This window comes from Rhinolophus hipposideros (assembly GCF_964194185.1).
Source record: "Rhinolophus hipposideros genome assembly, chromosome: 9".
Lineage (NCBI taxonomy): Eukaryota > Metazoa > Chordata > Mammalia > Chiroptera > Rhinolophidae > Rhinolophus > Rhinolophus hipposideros.
In genome coordinates, this window is record NC_138055.1 from 25,330,950 (window position 1) to 25,348,105 (window position 17,156).

General features: G+C 33.0%; 1 protein-coding gene across 1 annotated transcript in view; it reads right to left on the reverse strand.

The window, feature by feature from the left end:
* The window catches only part of LOC308502793 (ovostatin homolog 2-like), a 39,318-nt gene that overhangs the window by 12,364 nt on the left and 9,798 nt on the right, over nucleotides 1-17,156 (reverse strand). Inside the window, exons 9-22 of the mRNA XM_081061086.1 lie at nucleotides 16,129-16,240; nucleotides 15,452-15,561; nucleotides 14,985-15,143; nucleotides 13,186-13,413; nucleotides 12,188-12,242; nucleotides 11,604-11,749; nucleotides 11,100-11,246; nucleotides 8,049-8,219; nucleotides 6,790-6,931; nucleotides 4,151-4,247; nucleotides 3,499-3,727; nucleotides 2,989-3,118; nucleotides 1,318-1,436; nucleotides 551-602 (exon numbers count right to left, since the gene is read on the reverse strand). Of these exons, the coding sequence (XP_080917212.1) occupies nucleotides 551-602; nucleotides 1,318-1,436; nucleotides 2,989-3,118; nucleotides 3,499-3,727; nucleotides 4,151-4,247; nucleotides 6,790-6,931; nucleotides 8,049-8,219; nucleotides 11,100-11,246; nucleotides 11,604-11,749; nucleotides 12,188-12,242; nucleotides 13,186-13,413; nucleotides 14,985-15,143; nucleotides 15,452-15,561; nucleotides 16,129-16,240 (1,897 nt within the window). The remainder of the gene's footprint in view (nucleotides 1-550; nucleotides 603-1,317; nucleotides 1,437-2,988; nucleotides 3,119-3,498; nucleotides 3,728-4,150; nucleotides 4,248-6,789; nucleotides 6,932-8,048; nucleotides 8,220-11,099; nucleotides 11,247-11,603; nucleotides 11,750-12,187; nucleotides 12,243-13,185; nucleotides 13,414-14,984; nucleotides 15,144-15,451; nucleotides 15,562-16,128; nucleotides 16,241-17,156) is intronic.

Sequence of the window (17,156 nt, forward strand, 5' to 3'; positions counted from 1 at the left end):
AAATATTTTAAAAAAACCCTACTGACTATGACATATAAAACAGCACATACAAAAGATAAAAGTTTAGAGAATTCTATCAGGCATTAAAATCATATCATCATCAACCAGATAAAACAATACTCATGATTACCATAAAACAGGGGCAATTATTGAGAGGCTATAATTTATCTATGGGTTGTTTCATTCCAAGAGTAAAAAAGCAAAGGTTACATTATGTGCTATCTGGCCATAATTCTGATTTCCCACTGTCTAATGTTGTGCCAATCACGTGACAAAAAGAGTCAAAAGTATACAGGATGGGAAAAATAGGCTGAGGCAGGCCAATGTTATGGGTGAACTGAAAAAAAAAGTCATAAATATACCTTTTGTTTGTTAAAATTATACAATCAAGACAGGGCATAAAATAAAATAATCCCCCATTAGGTATTTAGAATGAAATCACTGAGTACTCAGTATGGCAAGTGGACTAACGTGAAAGGAGAAGAAATAAAGTGATCCTGTTGATAAATTTTCTTTAGGACTAATTTGACCACCTAAAAGATCCTCTTACCTTTTGTACAGATAAGGAAACTTTGAGTCATTTCTTTTTCAATACCTTCAGGCTGTCAAAGAATAAACAAAAAACAAGCACAAAATAATGAGTCTGGACCATCTTTCCATAAAGGAAAGGTAATCAAGCATCAGCTTACATAGACATGGCTGGACATGTTTATCCCTGGGAGGAGATCCATTCATTGTCCCCTTCTGTTTATATCTGGAAACCACTGTACATTACCAACACCCATGTTGGGCCCTGTGTTCCCATAGTTAGGGCAGAGATAACTGATGTCATTGTGGGACATTCTGAGTGCTTTGATCCTGTCTGGCATCTCCAGTAGACAAATAATGTTTTGCACAGTAAAAACATGCCAAGAGGCGAAGTGAGAATACTTTCAATGACAAGCATTGATTCTTTTTGAGGATGATGAGAACTACATAAGAGTGTAGGACTAGTAGATCTGTCTCAGATTTGAGTCAGTTAAAAAAGGAAGGGAAGAAGAACAAGTGTTCAGGAAACCTCTCACATCTAGAGCAAACCAACCAAACAAACAAAAAAATCATCAAGCCTGTTTCAAGTGATAATTTTTATTATCCTGGGCCAGGTACTAATTAGAAAAGGATGGATTTTATTGCTGTTTTAATTCATTTAAAATGACATGTCTCAAAAGTAACTACGGTCAATTAAGTATCTTCAAGGAGAATGTCTTTTAATATTTAACCTACCAGATACTGTCTATTTCTTATCTGGAAGAGTTTGGTAGTTTTGTGTGTACATACCTCTACCAACAAACTTTTGACCACAGTATCTCTCCAGTTTAGATTTTGCTGCTCGGTTGTTCCATTTGAGCAAGCACTACTTTGTCTGGACTCAGCAACTACAGTGATATTCACTTTACCTGGAAAACATTCCCAAACATAAGTTAAATTGACCATTGGAAAAAAAAAATTGACCATTGGCCTCTTCTGAAATGGGAAATGAGAGTCTGTGAATCACATCTTGAATTGGATGAATTGAATTCTATCATATTTATACTTAGACCAAAATAACCTGTTCTTTCTCCTGACTGGACACAATTTGGTATGTTCTATTTTATTTCTTTAAAGATTCTTTATAGTAAATAAGTGACTCATTTACTTAACTAGAACTTAAGCAATTAAAGAAAAATAATAATTCTGCAAAGCCAACTGAGGCATTTTCTTGATATTGATGGTTTATAAAGGTTAGATATGACAATATAGGGAGATACCATTAGATAATCAGAGTTCCTAGTTTTCTTCCAAGATCAAACAAACAAAAATAATAAAATATGACATAATGGAAAAAGCACTGGATTTAAATCAAGTGTTAGAAAGAAATTCATTGTTTTTAACTCCTGTGACTTCATAGTTCACATAAATTTCCTACTTATAAAAATTAGAGGATTAAAAAACATAATTATTTTGGTTTAATATTACCTTATGCCTATGTACCAATATCTAATCCTTGTTTTTTTATTGGTGGTGTGTTTTGTTTTGTTTTGTTTTTAAGGAAGCCCTTGATACTCCAATCTTAGAACTGCATCCTCCACTTAATTCCATAAAACCATACAAGTTAGTACACTATTCTATCTCAATTTCCAGGGTAAGATTTTTGAAGACCTTGTGTAGTTAGAAAAATTGAGAAACTTAAAATCTAATAGGAAAACTAATCTTTGGCAGATCAACATCACAGGTAAACTAAAATGAGCTGATAAAATAGTCTTTGTTGCTAAAATAATACAATGAATATAGGACATGAAATAGAGGAAATTTTAATGACACTTATTTTTTTAAATTAGTTATAATGTGTATTATGCCTCACATCAAGCATTCTTTGTTTACTAGATTCTTTTTAACTTTTCCCTTCCCTTACATTTTCAACAAGATACGTTCAAACTTGTTTTTCTATACTGTAGGTAATATATGCACTGAGACAATACTCTTCTCAGTGTTTGATCTCCAACCATGTAGTCAGTTTTTTCGGTGTCTCACGATATATGATATATTTAGTAAACCTGCAACTCATGGCAAGCATTTTGCTTGAGAAGCAATTTTTGTATAGGTGATACAGGTTCGTGACGATAGGTGAAGGAACAAATGAGAAGTGAAGGAACTGGTCAGTATTAATTAACATATGACTTTCATTTGGGATAATATATAGACTTGATAGGTCATGCAAATTAACATTTGTATTGTATTTTGATCATATTATGCTTTTATAGAAATGAAAGGTGGTTTTGCTCTACACAAGCATTAGCAACCAGAAATTAGATTATAAATATAGGATTTTTAATGAAGAATTTTTTAAAAGGAGAATTAAAAATGTGATGGAGAAAATTGTGTTTATATAGAGAATTTAAGGAAAATAAAGAGAAGAAATAAAAATGGGCTGGTTTTCCATGAGAGATTGGCATAGGTACAGCTGATTACCCAATTTCTTAGGTGTAAGAGTCCAGACATATGTTTTCCTCTCTCCAGCTTGAATAATCTCACTGCCATTGTTTTTAGGGGTCCGGATATTTGTCTCAAAATTCTGAGATGATTCCAGTTGAATAGAAATCTAAAAAAGAGTCATGGCAATGAGAGTAGCACTGTAAATACTTTGCTATTAACTATTCCTCCTCATATCTTGAGAAAATTCAGCTTTATCTATTTTGTTTTAAGTTAGCAAAAATAAAAGATACCAAATGACTCCTTTCACAAGAAGATAAATATGGTAGAACACATATCATTATGAAATGACATCTTCAAAGCAGTATTTACATCATTGCTGTGAATTACAGCAATTGCTTTTGCTTGAGGAATACGGAAACAAATTGTATCACTTTATAGTACCAGTTTGCATTTGAGAATAAAAAATATAGCAATATTCAATGAAAATATTAAGGACTCTTTTGCCTTTGTTAGATTTTTGTCTCCAGAGCAAAGGGAACAACTTACCTCTGCACATGTATTCAAGTAGCTGAAAACACTGACAATCACATCGGATTGTTCATTTCGAACAACTGAAAATGGTAAGGTCATTTCAACAAAGAAAGATTGGGAGACTTTCAGAGCAATTGTTGACGAAATGCCAAATCCAGCATCTCCATTCACACAGAAGCCATTTGTCTCCCATTGGGTTATAGTGTCAGGAATGAGGAATGAAAGATTTGCTGAACCTGAGGAACTACAAGGCTAGATTATTAGTAAAATGCATTTTTTTGTGTGTGTGTAAATTAAGAAACTAAATGTAGTCTAGAACAAACCAAAAATTAATACTTGAAGGTTAAAAATGAATTACAGTGTTTGGACAGGCATCCGATAAAAGCTTTGAGAGCTGTATTTCTATAAAATTAATCTTAAAATGATCACACTTCTTTAAACACCACATTATTTTTTTAAATTGAGGCATCTTATAGCTATCTGTATGAAATTAATAAATGAGAAACAAGGCTGGAGAAAAAAATAAAATACATGGTTAGGACACATAAATGAATGGTATATATTTTACAAATACGGTATTGCTTTATATACACAGAAATAAAATTCAATAAATAATAGTAAGAAAATAGAAATGTAGACACACAGGAGAAAAAATTTAAAAGCTCACTTGACTCTGACGAGGTCCCATATCCATGTCTCTGGAAAGTTTGCTCTTACTGTTTCCATTTTAGCCCATTCTACAGAGTCAGAGTTGTCCTTCGTGACTTCACCAGGTAAAAGAAAAGAGAAATGCTTTAGAGAGAATAAAAATACATGTTTCAATGACACACACCTATAATCTACATCTTTAATGCGCATATTTAGTGTGAAGCAGTATTGGGATTTGCTTCTGGGACTCATTACCTATAAACGTACATAGCAACCTAGGCATCAGCATTTTGGTGCTCAAATCTCTCCCATTATTGGAAGCAACAACAAACAGTCAGACTACATTATTCCACCACAGCCACATTTTGAGAAAGCGAGGTCTATTCACTGAATCATGTGTCTCATCTGAAATCATGGTTTCTGCCAGAAAGCAGTCTGGTGTCTGCCAATTCTTCTATGCTAACAATTACTTTCACTAAAGCTTCTAATTGCATTAATATTGCTAATTATGAAGAACACTTTTTTTCATTTGCTTGGCCCCTAGGCTATATTTGACATTCTTATAATCACCGTGTCTTTCTCAGACAGTCACTATTGTAAACTTCCATAACATCACATCCTTCTAATTTTCTTCTCATCTCTTTTGTCACTCTTGTTTTGCTATTCTCATTTGAGCATGTATTCTCCTCATCCTTGACTTGCTACTAAGAGCTCTGTTTTAGGTTCTCTTGTTCTTACTGTGCACTGTCTCCTACTGATATCCTCACACAGGCTTCATTACAATACGTATGCAGAGGTCCCCTAATCTGTGTCTCCCACCTGGACCTTTCTTCTGAGCTCCATGTTGCACATGCAACATGCTTGTGCATGTGTCTTTTTTGATGTTTTACAGGCATTTCAAATGAAACTGTTCCAAAAGTAAACTCATTATGTCCTCCCCTGCTTCTCTCCAGTATTTGCCATCTCTATGAAAGGTACCAAAATCTATCCATTTACCCAAATCAGAAATTGAAGAATTGTCCTTGACCCTACCCCCCTCATCCTGGATTTCCTACCATAACCAACCAAATGAAAGCAGCTTGAAAACAGTCTTTTTATAGTAGTTCAAGCACCACAGTCTCTCAACTCAATTACTAGCTCAAGTCGCAATCCATTTTTCTACAGAACAGCCAGAGACATTTTTTGAAAACACGTATTAAGTTGTCTGCTTAAAACTTGTCAATATTGTATTATTGCATTAAAATGAATTCCAAATTCTTTAAATGCCCTAAAAGGTCTTCGTGATCTGTGTGTTTATCCCTTTTGCTTTAGCTGTCTTTACTCTTGCCCTTGGCCCATGCTTTCTGCCATTCTGAACTGCTGTTAGTTTCTTTATTTTTCATATTTTCCTCTCTGCTTGCAGTGCCCTTCCAATTCTTTTTTGTGGTGTATTATCATTCACCTTCCAGATCTTAGTATAAATATAAATGTTGCTTCCTCCAGAAGGACATAATAAGCCCTTGAGAAATTTAGGTCTCTCATGTTGATCTTATTTCGATTTAATACACTCTTCCCAGGTTTTGGGAATTACCTGTTTTACTGTGAGGCTTCCCTGTTAGACTAAAAATTCCAGGAAAGTAGAGATTACGCCATTGTATTTACAATATGTAACTAAATTCCTGGCCTCAATAAATGTTGAGTGAATTAATAAATGAATAACTGAAGAAAGAAGATATTAAAATGAAAGACTTTGAGTTTCAGTACATTTTATTTCAGCACATTTTAGTCAAAAATACTAAAAAAGTTTAGATGTTTCTGATAAAGCTCAGTAAATATGATTTAATTTAGTAGTAGAAAAGTAGATAGCTTCAACCTTTTGACCGAGTTGAAACTTCAAAGTAGTTTCAGCTTCTGGACTTTAGAAGGCCTCTTTAACTCATTGAATCTACCCTTGTATAAAGTTGCCAAACGTTTCATTTTTCTCAAGTGGAGTTTCTGATACCCATGTTCAGGATCAGACCCACTTCAATTACTGGATTAATCTCAACGGCAGGCCAGAGGGATTTGAGGAATGCTATTCAAGTATTTTCAGATCTGGAACACAGCTTTGATTTTGGTTCTATTCTGATGACCTTGTTTCATTTTGCTTCTCAGATGAAATTTCTGTATTGGAAATCTGCCTAATTACCTTATTCATGTAAGACTGACTGACTTTTGTGCTTATGGTCCTTCTAATAGGAAATAACTAGTATTTAAACACATTTCTCTGATGCCAGTCATTTAGCCTGGGAATCAAAATATCCTCTGCCTTGAACTCTGGGAATTGTGGTTTATATATAATAAGGGTATAAGATCCCCACAGGATACCTCATACCCTTGTATCATACTCACTCACTTATATTGAATGTCCTCCCATATCACCATCCATTGCCTTCTCCTATACCGTTCTGATATTGTATTGTACCAATAACAATAAACTTCCACTCATATCTGAAGTGAATCCTTCTTTTTAGCCCAAACTATTTCTATCCTGCCTTATTCTGCTTTATTTTGCAAAATGTGTAGTTGTAGCCCAAAACATGTAAATTCCAATTTTTTAAAATAATTTTATCCCAAATACACCCAATTCCATAAAATCCTTTTTGCCATCTTTCAGATACAAAATTCTACATTACCCACATGCAATTCTAGATGGGGCACTGGACATCAGTTCATATAATTCTCTATCTAGATCCAATGGCATAGGGAATGGCATCCTCTCCATTGAACATATTTTTGGTTTCCGGTAATGGAGATTGGTAAAGATTTTCAGACCCATATCCTTCAAAGAAACAAATAAAAAAAAAGTTCGTTCCTTTCATGCAAAACCTGAAAAAGGCCTGTCAGTTACATTATAATGATATATATATATATATATATATATATATATATATATATATATATATATATATATATATATATATATATAATCTCTTCTAGCAGGGTCTGGGATTTAAAAAGCCAAGTCACTTCTATTTGATATATGGCAAAAGAAAAACAATAATCAGTCTGATTTATCTAGCACGCCTCACTATATGCTAAAATTTTGCTAAGTATTTTATATCATTTTCCATTTGATTCTAAGGGAAAATTACTTATAAGATAAGCACTAGCGGAGGGGCCGGAAGTCTCAGTTGTTTAGAGCGCGAGCTCGCAACAACAAGGTTGCCGGTTCAATTCCTGCATGGTATGGTGGGCTACACCCTCTGCAACTAAAGATTGAAAACGGCGACTGAACTTGGAGCTGAGCTGCACCTTCCACAACTAGATTGAAGGACAACTACTTAGACCTGATGGCTCCCGGAGAAACACTGTCCCTTAATATTCCCCAATAAAATGAAAAAAAAAAAAGATAAGCACTATCATTAACCTGATTAACAGCAAAGACACAAACGTACAAGTCAATAATTTGGATAGCAGGGACTTAAACTAAAGTCTATCTAATTCTATGCCCATTTTCTTCTATACCTAAGACTTCAATTATAAAGGTCCTTTCATGGAGGTCTCAGCATATCTAATTGATAATCCATGTAGGATGAAACCCAGATTATATTCTAGCATCTTGATTTGAAGATTTCTGTATAAGATTTATCACAATAAATTGAAGACTATCTCATTACTTCAAACATGAAATTTTATAATTTCAGCTCCCACTTATTTTATTTGCAACAAAAGAAAGAAAATCAATGAAAACTAATATTTCCTTTTTATAGTGATAAATTATCATTTCACTTTTTATAGTGAAATGATTTCCAAGTGCTCTTTAAGCAGATAACGGACACCTATCTCAAAGAATAGGGAAAAAAAAACACTACATAATTCATAAACATAGATACACATTATGAATACTAAAATTAAAATGGGGATAAAATAATTTTTAAAATTTTAGGTGATCTTACCCTGACAATATCATAGGTGTCTCCATCCTCATTGTTGCTTACAGCTACGTAATACAGACCATTATAAAACATATCCTTCTGAGGAATGCAAGGGTCTACTTTGCCATCATCAAGGTTGAGACCATTATAGAAATAACCATAGAGTTCTACATATGGAAGAAGGTCGTACACCTATGAGAAAAAAAAAATCACATGGTTCCTAATGATTTTAAGCATTCATTTTATTTTTACAAACTTGACAAACTTGTGCCATAACCGTTTATTCTTGTGTTTTTCTTTAACAACATAGCTATAACATCGAATCCAACATTTTTGAGTCAACTCATTCTTTCAGAGGAAAAACCTTCAATTTTAGGTGATCAATGACATGTTTACAAAATTTTTCAGCTCTGGTGCAGAAATTAAGACAGCATGTAAGAAAGAGAAGCCTGAAGATCTATGGCTTAATTCAAGGCCTACTGTACAGATGATTCATTGCAATTCTGATGCTAGAATTTTCAAGTCTGGAGGAAAATGGTGGCTGCTCTATTCTAAATCTTCTCAAATATCCTTTCAAAGAAAACACAAAATCAGGGAGAAGTAATAAAGTCCATGACATGTGTCTTTAACATTACTAGGATACAGATAATACTGTGACCTTCAAATTATTTGTTAGTAGAGAAATAGACACCAAATTTCAACAGAGCTTCTACTGCTACTGAACATCTGTGGATATGGAAAGCTTGAGAGGGAAAGCTTGAGAGACTACATTAAAAAAAGAAGAGAATGGCTTGGAGAAATTAGAGGAAATACACAAAGTCAACTCCAAATAAAAGGAAGTACAACATTAAGTGTCAAAAAATGAATAATAGTCCTCAGATCAATAGTTACCAGTCTAGGAAACAGGGAAAGGCTTGAGATGAATGGGTGTGGAAGTGGCAGCTTCCAAACAGCATGGCTGATAGGAAATCATCAGATCATTCAAAGAAATATAGTGACCCTTGGAAACAGAGCACTTAAAGGAGGAAAGGTTGTAAAAGGGTAAAATTTAGGACACTGTAGAAACAAAAGAGGAATAAAATATGCTAATCTCTCCACTCCTATTTCTATCACCAACAACATTTTTATTAAAGAAATTGTATTTCATGAAAACAACAGGAAAGATTACTCTTTGCATATGAACATTGTCCACAAAATATCAAGAACTGGAAAAAAAATTAATTCTAACAAAGATGCTCTAAGATTAAGGAGAAATAAATGCTAAAGTATTAGGAGCTCAAGAAAAAAATAGAAAGAAAACGTTAAAAAGTAGCATAAGAAAAAAGAATAAAAATGGGAGAAAGAGTGAATTAAAACAGTTCACAGGCAAAATTGTTGAATTGGGAAACAGGCAAAGACTGAGCATATTTATAGAGTACTTCGAGAAGGGGGAAAAGAAACAATGGAAAAACTAATATTTAAAATTATAATTCAAGAAAAATTCTGGAAATATTAGGAGATCCGTGTTTACACATTGTATGAGTCCACTAAATACTTTGTAAAACTTCCTCTAAACTGTAAATTCTGGCACATATTTTACTAAAACTATTAAATTTAAAGTAGAAAGAAAAAAAGCCCTTAGGCAAAAATATCAGTTAAGTTACAAGGGCAAATTAATTAGACTTATGTCACAATTCTTAAAAAGCAATATTCAAACTAAGGCAATAGTGGAGTAGCATTTTCAAGAATTTTTTTTTCTTTTTTTAAGAAATTTAAAGAAAGTGAGAATCTAGAATTTAATATACACATAACCTGCCCTTCTTATAACACAGCTTTAGTAAAACAATTTTATATTGGGAAAAATTATATAGAGTATATCATGATTCATGGTTTTTAGATATTAAGTTATTAATTAATTTTTATAGCTTTATGTGTAAAACTTGATTTACTATAGAGTGTGAAAAGCAAACCGCAAAATTACATTTTTCAATGAGATCTTGTTTGTAAAATATATATACCTTCAGAAAAGAGATTTTTTAAATTACAAGAAAATGTACATACATTTAATTTTAAGATAATGAGTGATTTTAAAGATTTCCTTCTCTATGCTTTTGTTTATTTTGCACATTTTCTACAATACTGGGTGCTACGGTCTGAATATTTGTATCTTCACAAAATTTATGTGTTGAAATCCTAATGCCCAATATGATGGTGTTAGGAAATTGGATCTTTGGGAGGTGATTAGGGCAGAGCCCTCAAGAATGAGATTGATGCCTTTATAAAAGATGCCCAAGAGAGCTCTCTTGTCCCTTCCACCACATGAGGATAAAAGAAGTCTGCGACCCAAAAGAAGGACTTCACCTGATCTTGCTAGCACCCAGATTGCAGACTTTCAGCCTCCAGAACTGTGAGAAATAAATTTCTGTTGTTTTTATGCTACCCAGTTGGTAGTATTTTGTTCCAGCTGTCCTAATGGATTAAGACAATAGGTACAATTTTAATATTAAGAAAAAAATCGTAATTATTAGATTAATTTTATATATGATCATAAATTTCCATATTTATATGTACTTGTGTTAAAAATAAAGAGAAAATATCCAGCAGTTATCAACTGAAACAATTTTGGTGTGAAATTCTGGGATTTCTGGTCTGAAAATGCTTGTGAAAATATAAAATCCATTAATAGATTATAACTTTACACGGTATCCAAGCATATCCTTCAACACAGAGATTTAACTCTCTCTCTCTCTCTACATATATATATATTTAACTCTCTCTCTCTCTCTCTCTCTCTATGTATATATATATATATATATATATATATATATATATATATATATGATTACATCTATGATTTTTAAAACCACATTGTTGTGTTATCCCTAACTCATTATAATTATCTACAGAATTCTATGTTGTTATGAGTGCTGGGTCATCCAAGAGAAATATATATATAGAACCCATGAAAGAACAAATAAAGAGAATATTTGTTATTGTCAATATGTTTTATCTCAAATAAAAACATCATCTGAAGCGTTGGACTTGTAGGATTACAGATAAAAACGAGGAAAATGAGGAAACCAGAGAGCTTACACTTTCAGCTGACAGCTCTTCTTCTGATTTCAGTAGAACACTTTTATCCACAGCCCGGAGTGCGCAGAATGAATCAGGGGCTGCCTGAAGATAGAGGCTAGTAGTGGAGCCAGGTAGTCCCTGCTCCTTAGAGAACTTTATGCTAACCTGAAGGAGGGGAAGAAAAGGAACGAGAGTACCATAATTTTATATTAAAATAATTTGAATATACTACATCTTTTCCAAATAAATCTTTATAGGTTTCTGTACCTCTATTTCTCCTGCTTACTCTCACTCTCAACTCTCCATACAGGGACAGCCTCCTATCATCTCAGGATTGGCATTACTATCAAAAGTTATTCATTGTGTTTTGGGATACTCTCATCCCCTAACAATTAATTTAGACCAACATTTATTGTGAGATTACCGTGTTAAGTTTATAGTAGCGAGATAAGAAGGAGAAGACAGGAAGAAAACTTCTCACCCCTCTCTCTCAAGACAGGCAAGAAATAAAAGAAACATGACCTTATTTTTAAAGCACTTGTCAATCTGGAATTTGACACTGTCAGCCACAATTTCCCCATCGGGATGAAGAGTGTAGACGAGCATGGTGGCCACAGGAGCCAGATCAGCACTGACGTTGATTGGGAATGAGAAGTTTCCATTCCACGCTGTGTAAATACAAGAAGTCATCAACAGATACAATGCCCAAAGTTTCCTGACTCACTGGGTAAATTTACATACAAGAGAATGGCTTAGGATAGAAAGAGCAAATTGAGCTTTATTTTAAAGGCAGAGAAGTGAAATAATGAGAACTGTATATACAAATAAAAAAGACTGCATAATATAGGCAATTTGGGTTTTGGACATCACTTTTCTATAATGTACTTGATAACCTGGCAATAATAGGAACAGATTGAAATCTCCTTCATCAACATACTTAGCAGGCTGCCTTAGGCCATCCATGCTAACTATTGCCCTCTATCAACAAATCGTAATGTTAAGCACTGTTTTAACCTAACTGAGGACTCTACCACCACAATATTTCCTTAAAAAGAAAGAAAAATGCAGGAAGAGGATGTATTAAAAATTAAATGTATTATATATACCTTCGTTTCTGATTTCCTTCTGTCCACTGAGGAAGATAGTTCCTTTGGCCATCATCTGTGCAGAACAAAAACAACACAATATGTGAAATCATATCATTTAATATGATAATATATTATTTTTAGATAATAAATGATGTAATGATAACTGTATTCTGTAAGATAAGGTATTTTCCATGAACAAATTAAAAATGGACTTTGCACAACTTGCAAAAGAACAGAGAAAATGACTACAATTGATTGAGAGCCTATTATGTGTTAGACACTTGGTGAATAATATGCAATGTACCATGCAAGGGGGTGCATAAAGCTCTGTTTAGACTGTCTGGCTTCGAATCAGCCAAGTCATTTCACCTTCTTTGCCTCTGTTCCCTTATTGGTAAAAATGGAGATATCCATAAGGCTGATTAATGAGTTAACACATATAAAGCCCCAGGAGGTAAGTTTTATTATTTCAAATTACATATATACAGCAGAAAAAGCTAAGGCTTAGAGAGTTTAAACAATTTCTCCAAGGTCAACTAACTTGCATGATGAATAGGAGAGGGGGGAGAATTTCAATTAAGAGTCTTAATTTTGAAGTCTGTAGATTTTCACCTTTCCATATGCCTTATAGAGGCAAAATGGACAAATATGGAAACAGAACTAAAAGGGCGAATTCCTTTTATTGCTTATCAAAATCAACTTTCTATTTTAGTCTCTGGTATCTGCCTAATATTTTACTCTCATGAAGGGTCATAAATACTTGATATGAGTTATAACTGAATGCTTAAAATAGCAGACTCTGAGGAGTAAGTTTTTCAATGTTAGGGAGACTGAAATTGCCTTGGAACTTTTTATGTGTCCATTTATTTGTTTCTGTGTTTGTTTTTAGTGGTACCTATAGTATTCACCAGCAAAGGGAAGTTGCCTCACTCAGATGAAGACACATGACGGTTGTACACATTCTAAGCTGTACTGTGAAGCAGACGAGATCTAAGAATCTACCAGCTGAGACTTACCAAATAAAAGAAGTTTATATTTGAATCATCACTATATGCTTCACTGTTTAGTGAGTAATGCACAGTAACAATTTTCTGTTGATCGCATCTAAGTTGCTTTGGTTCAGGAACAATCTTCAGGAAACTGTTAGTTCGGGAGTAAAAGCGTGGGACTGAGAACTGGTCATCCCTATACTCAGGCGTCAACCAGTTGGGAAGATAGCAGCTTTTATGGTAAATATATGTGGCCTGATAAAAAAAAAAACAAAAAAAAACAAAGGATCTCAGATAAGAAAAAGCTGAAGAAGTTTTAAAGGGACTTCTTTAAGAAAAAAAAGAACAAAAAAATCAAAAATATGAATAAAAAAAAAAAGGAAAATATCTCAAAGAAAAAAAATCCTCACTGTCAAAGGCAAATACATAATAAAAGCAGTGGATCTACCAATACTTAAGCTAGTGCAAAAGTTAAAAGACAAAAGTAGAAAGATCATGTGTAATTACAACAGTAAATTAAAGGATATGCACAAATACATACACATACATAAGAAGTAAAAACTAATAACAAAAACAAAAACGTGGAGGTGAGTATAAATGGTAGTGATTTTAGAATGTGTTCGAACTTAAGTGATCATTAACTTAAAACAGACTGTCATAAACATAGCTTGGTATATGTGAAGCACATGGTAACGCAAACCAAAAATCTACAAGAGATATACAAGGAATAAAGGGAAAGGAATCCAAACACAACGCTACAGAAAGTCATCAACATATAAAAGTCCAGAGAGCAAAAGAATAAGAAAGGAACAGAGAAGAACTACAAAAGCAATCAGAAAACAATTAATAAAATGGGAATCTAAAAAACAAAATAAACACATAAACAAAACAGAAAAAAACTCAAAGATACAGAGAACAAACTGATGGTTGCCAGATGGGAGAAAGGTTGCTGGGCTGGATGAAAAAAGGTGAAGGGATTTAGAAGTGCAAATTGGTACTTTACCAGGGAGGTAAAGTACAGCTTAAGGAATAGAGTCAATAAGATTGTAATAACTATATATGGTGTCAGGTGGGTGCAAGACTTATTGAAGGAATCACTTTGTAAGTTCTATAAATGTCTAACCATTGTGTTGTATACCAGAAACTAATATAATGTTGAATGTCAGGTGTAATTGAAAAACAAAAGAATCTTAGCACTGTAAAGATCTTTCAAGGACAGTAGTTATTATGGAATGGAAGGCTTCTATGTCTGCAAAGTAGAGCGGAATCTTAGTTTGAGGCTGACTTTTAACTCTAAGTTATTGGAAGTAAAATAATAATAGCACTGTCTCCTCTTTTTGTATACAAAACATGACCATGAATATATATCTATTTCATTAGGCTTACAATGAATTGTTTATTTTTACTTTGTAACTGAAGTCAGAGAATAGCCTTAGGTCCTGTGGGTTCTGCTATATTTGAAAACAGATAAATTGTTTAACTGCAAAATTCTGTTTAGAAAGCAGAAAAATAGAAATCATAGTATCCCCCCATCTATGCATAAAATGATTAAATGAAAAAATCAAATCATCTTCATGAACTATGTCGTTTCTCAAAGGAAAATATTGGTTCTTAGAGAATTTACCTCCATTATAATAAGCTATTATCTTGTTCTCTTGTCCCCAGATTGCCCATAAAACATGACCATTGAATATGATTCTCATGTATTATTTAATGAAAAAGAAAACATAAAATACCTTAAATTTTAAAAGTTTGTTAAAATTCTCAATACAAGCTATTTTTTAAAAGAGATTCCTAACATTCAAATCCTCTTTGGGATGTCTTACTTTAAGGGTGAACTCTGGATCATATATATCTGAAGTATCAATGGATAACTGAGCTTCACCATTCTCATCTGTGGTGTAATTTCCTATAAATTTGTCATTGAGCTCCAATTGCAATAACTTGTTCACCATAGGTTCATCATTAGGACCGGAAAATTTAAGCTGTTAAAAAAAAAGAATTAATTTTTAAAATTAAAAATGTCATATTTATACAGAAAAATTTTCTATTCATAAATGTGGTCATTTATTTGTAAACGTCGTAAATTCCTATAGATAGAAGGATGTTTTATTAAATAAATATATAATATGGAAACAGCTATAATTTTATCTTTCAGCCTAGGACTTTTTCCAGAAATTCAGATGCAGTAATATTGTAAATGTCTTATGAAATATGTTCTCAGAAATTTCCAAAGGTCAATATATGATCCAAGAAAATGAAATGAGAACATATACTTTTAAGTCAAACTTACAGTTCCAAAATAAGGAATTCCTCTTCTATAGAAAGGGTCCATGTTCTCAAAGTTCACACTCCCAAGCAATTGAGTGGTGGTAATAGAAGCCTTTTTACTGATCTGCACACCTGTAAGAAATGAAAAACAGTGTCAAGGAAGATCAATCATTTGATCAAGAATTTAAAAGAACAAATAACTTAGGGTACATGTGCAAACATCTGTGCACAGGATTATGTTCTTGTTCTACATTGAAAGGGAACTGGGGATGCTTTAGAGAGTCTGAGAGAGTACTCTCTATCAATCTGGTTGTAGCATACATCAAACTGAATACCGTAATTAATATGAAAATGTTTGAATCAGAAGCAGGAGAAAACACTCTTAATTTCCTTCCTCTTACCATTCTGTTCAGTTCTAGCTTGTTATTTTCTTTATGATAGGGAATGTCAGAGACATCTCAAGAATAAGGCTTTTATTTTCTGAAATCTTTCTTCAGCCTGCAAGGTAACTGTTTTTAGACTTTTACCAGATTTGAAAGATATCTGATAGTAAATAGAGTAAGTAATAGAGATGGATTGTGATATCACTACTGTGGTGAACAATTATTGATCTATAGTTGGTGAGTACTGCTAGCTCAATAAACTTCTCTCCGGTGAGCTGCATATGTCCCCAGATTGCCCATAAAACATAACAATTACCTGTCCCAGTTTCTGTAGCAGTTACAGTGATAAGAAATGACATGTAAAGTCCAGAACGGTGGAGTTGGAAGACTTTTGTGTTTACAGTTTGAGAAACACAACCATTTCTCAACTGAAAAAGAAAGTATAAAAAAGTTAGGGATTCAAAAGTCGTAAAAGAATATGGAGTTTTATTTAGCATGGATGTATATATAACTCCCCTGCTGCCCCATGACTCCATCTCACAAAATTGTTGAAATGATCAAAGAATTACAAAAGAAGTAGATAGGGGGAGTTTTCAACAGCAGTTAAAACAAAGTAAAGATATAATCGATATTATTCCCCTGGAAACAATGTGGATAGGAAGAAATTAAAAGATAAAAATGGAACTGAATGACATTTTAAGAATGAAAAATTAAACTAATCTTGAGAGGCACTAAGAACAGATGGAACAGAAGCACTGCTCAAATATGTAACATTAAAACACAATTTAAGGTCAACTGTTCTTTTAAAATAAAGAAAAATCTGCAGATAATCTTTCATCAGTGATACAAATCATTAGAAAAATACAGATTTAGTTATATTTTAAAATAAAAAGTGTTTATTAATTCAAAATTTAAAATGTTAGAGGGATATATCAATTCATTTGCTCCTCCTCAAAACTATCATATGAGGTCGATGCTATTATCATCTCCACAATGAGAAGGTTTGGGAGCTCAGCAGGCGTTCTGAGTTCAGAGTATATGCTCCTTTGAACCATTAACTATAATATCATCATCAACAGAAAAGGCAACTTTGGTGATATTTATCTTATACTTATTTGCTATTTATCTAGGGACAATTATGTAACAATAATACAATCAAATTAAAAGGAAATAATGAAAAATAATCAGAACCTTAACTGCTTTGAAATTAAGAGAAAAAAATATTTTTCAGTAATCCCCGAGTCAGAGAGAAAATATAAGATAAATCAATAAGAATCTAGATATTAATGTCAAGAAAAAAATGCTTTGCATCAAAATCTATGGTGTTAAGATATGGTCGAAGGA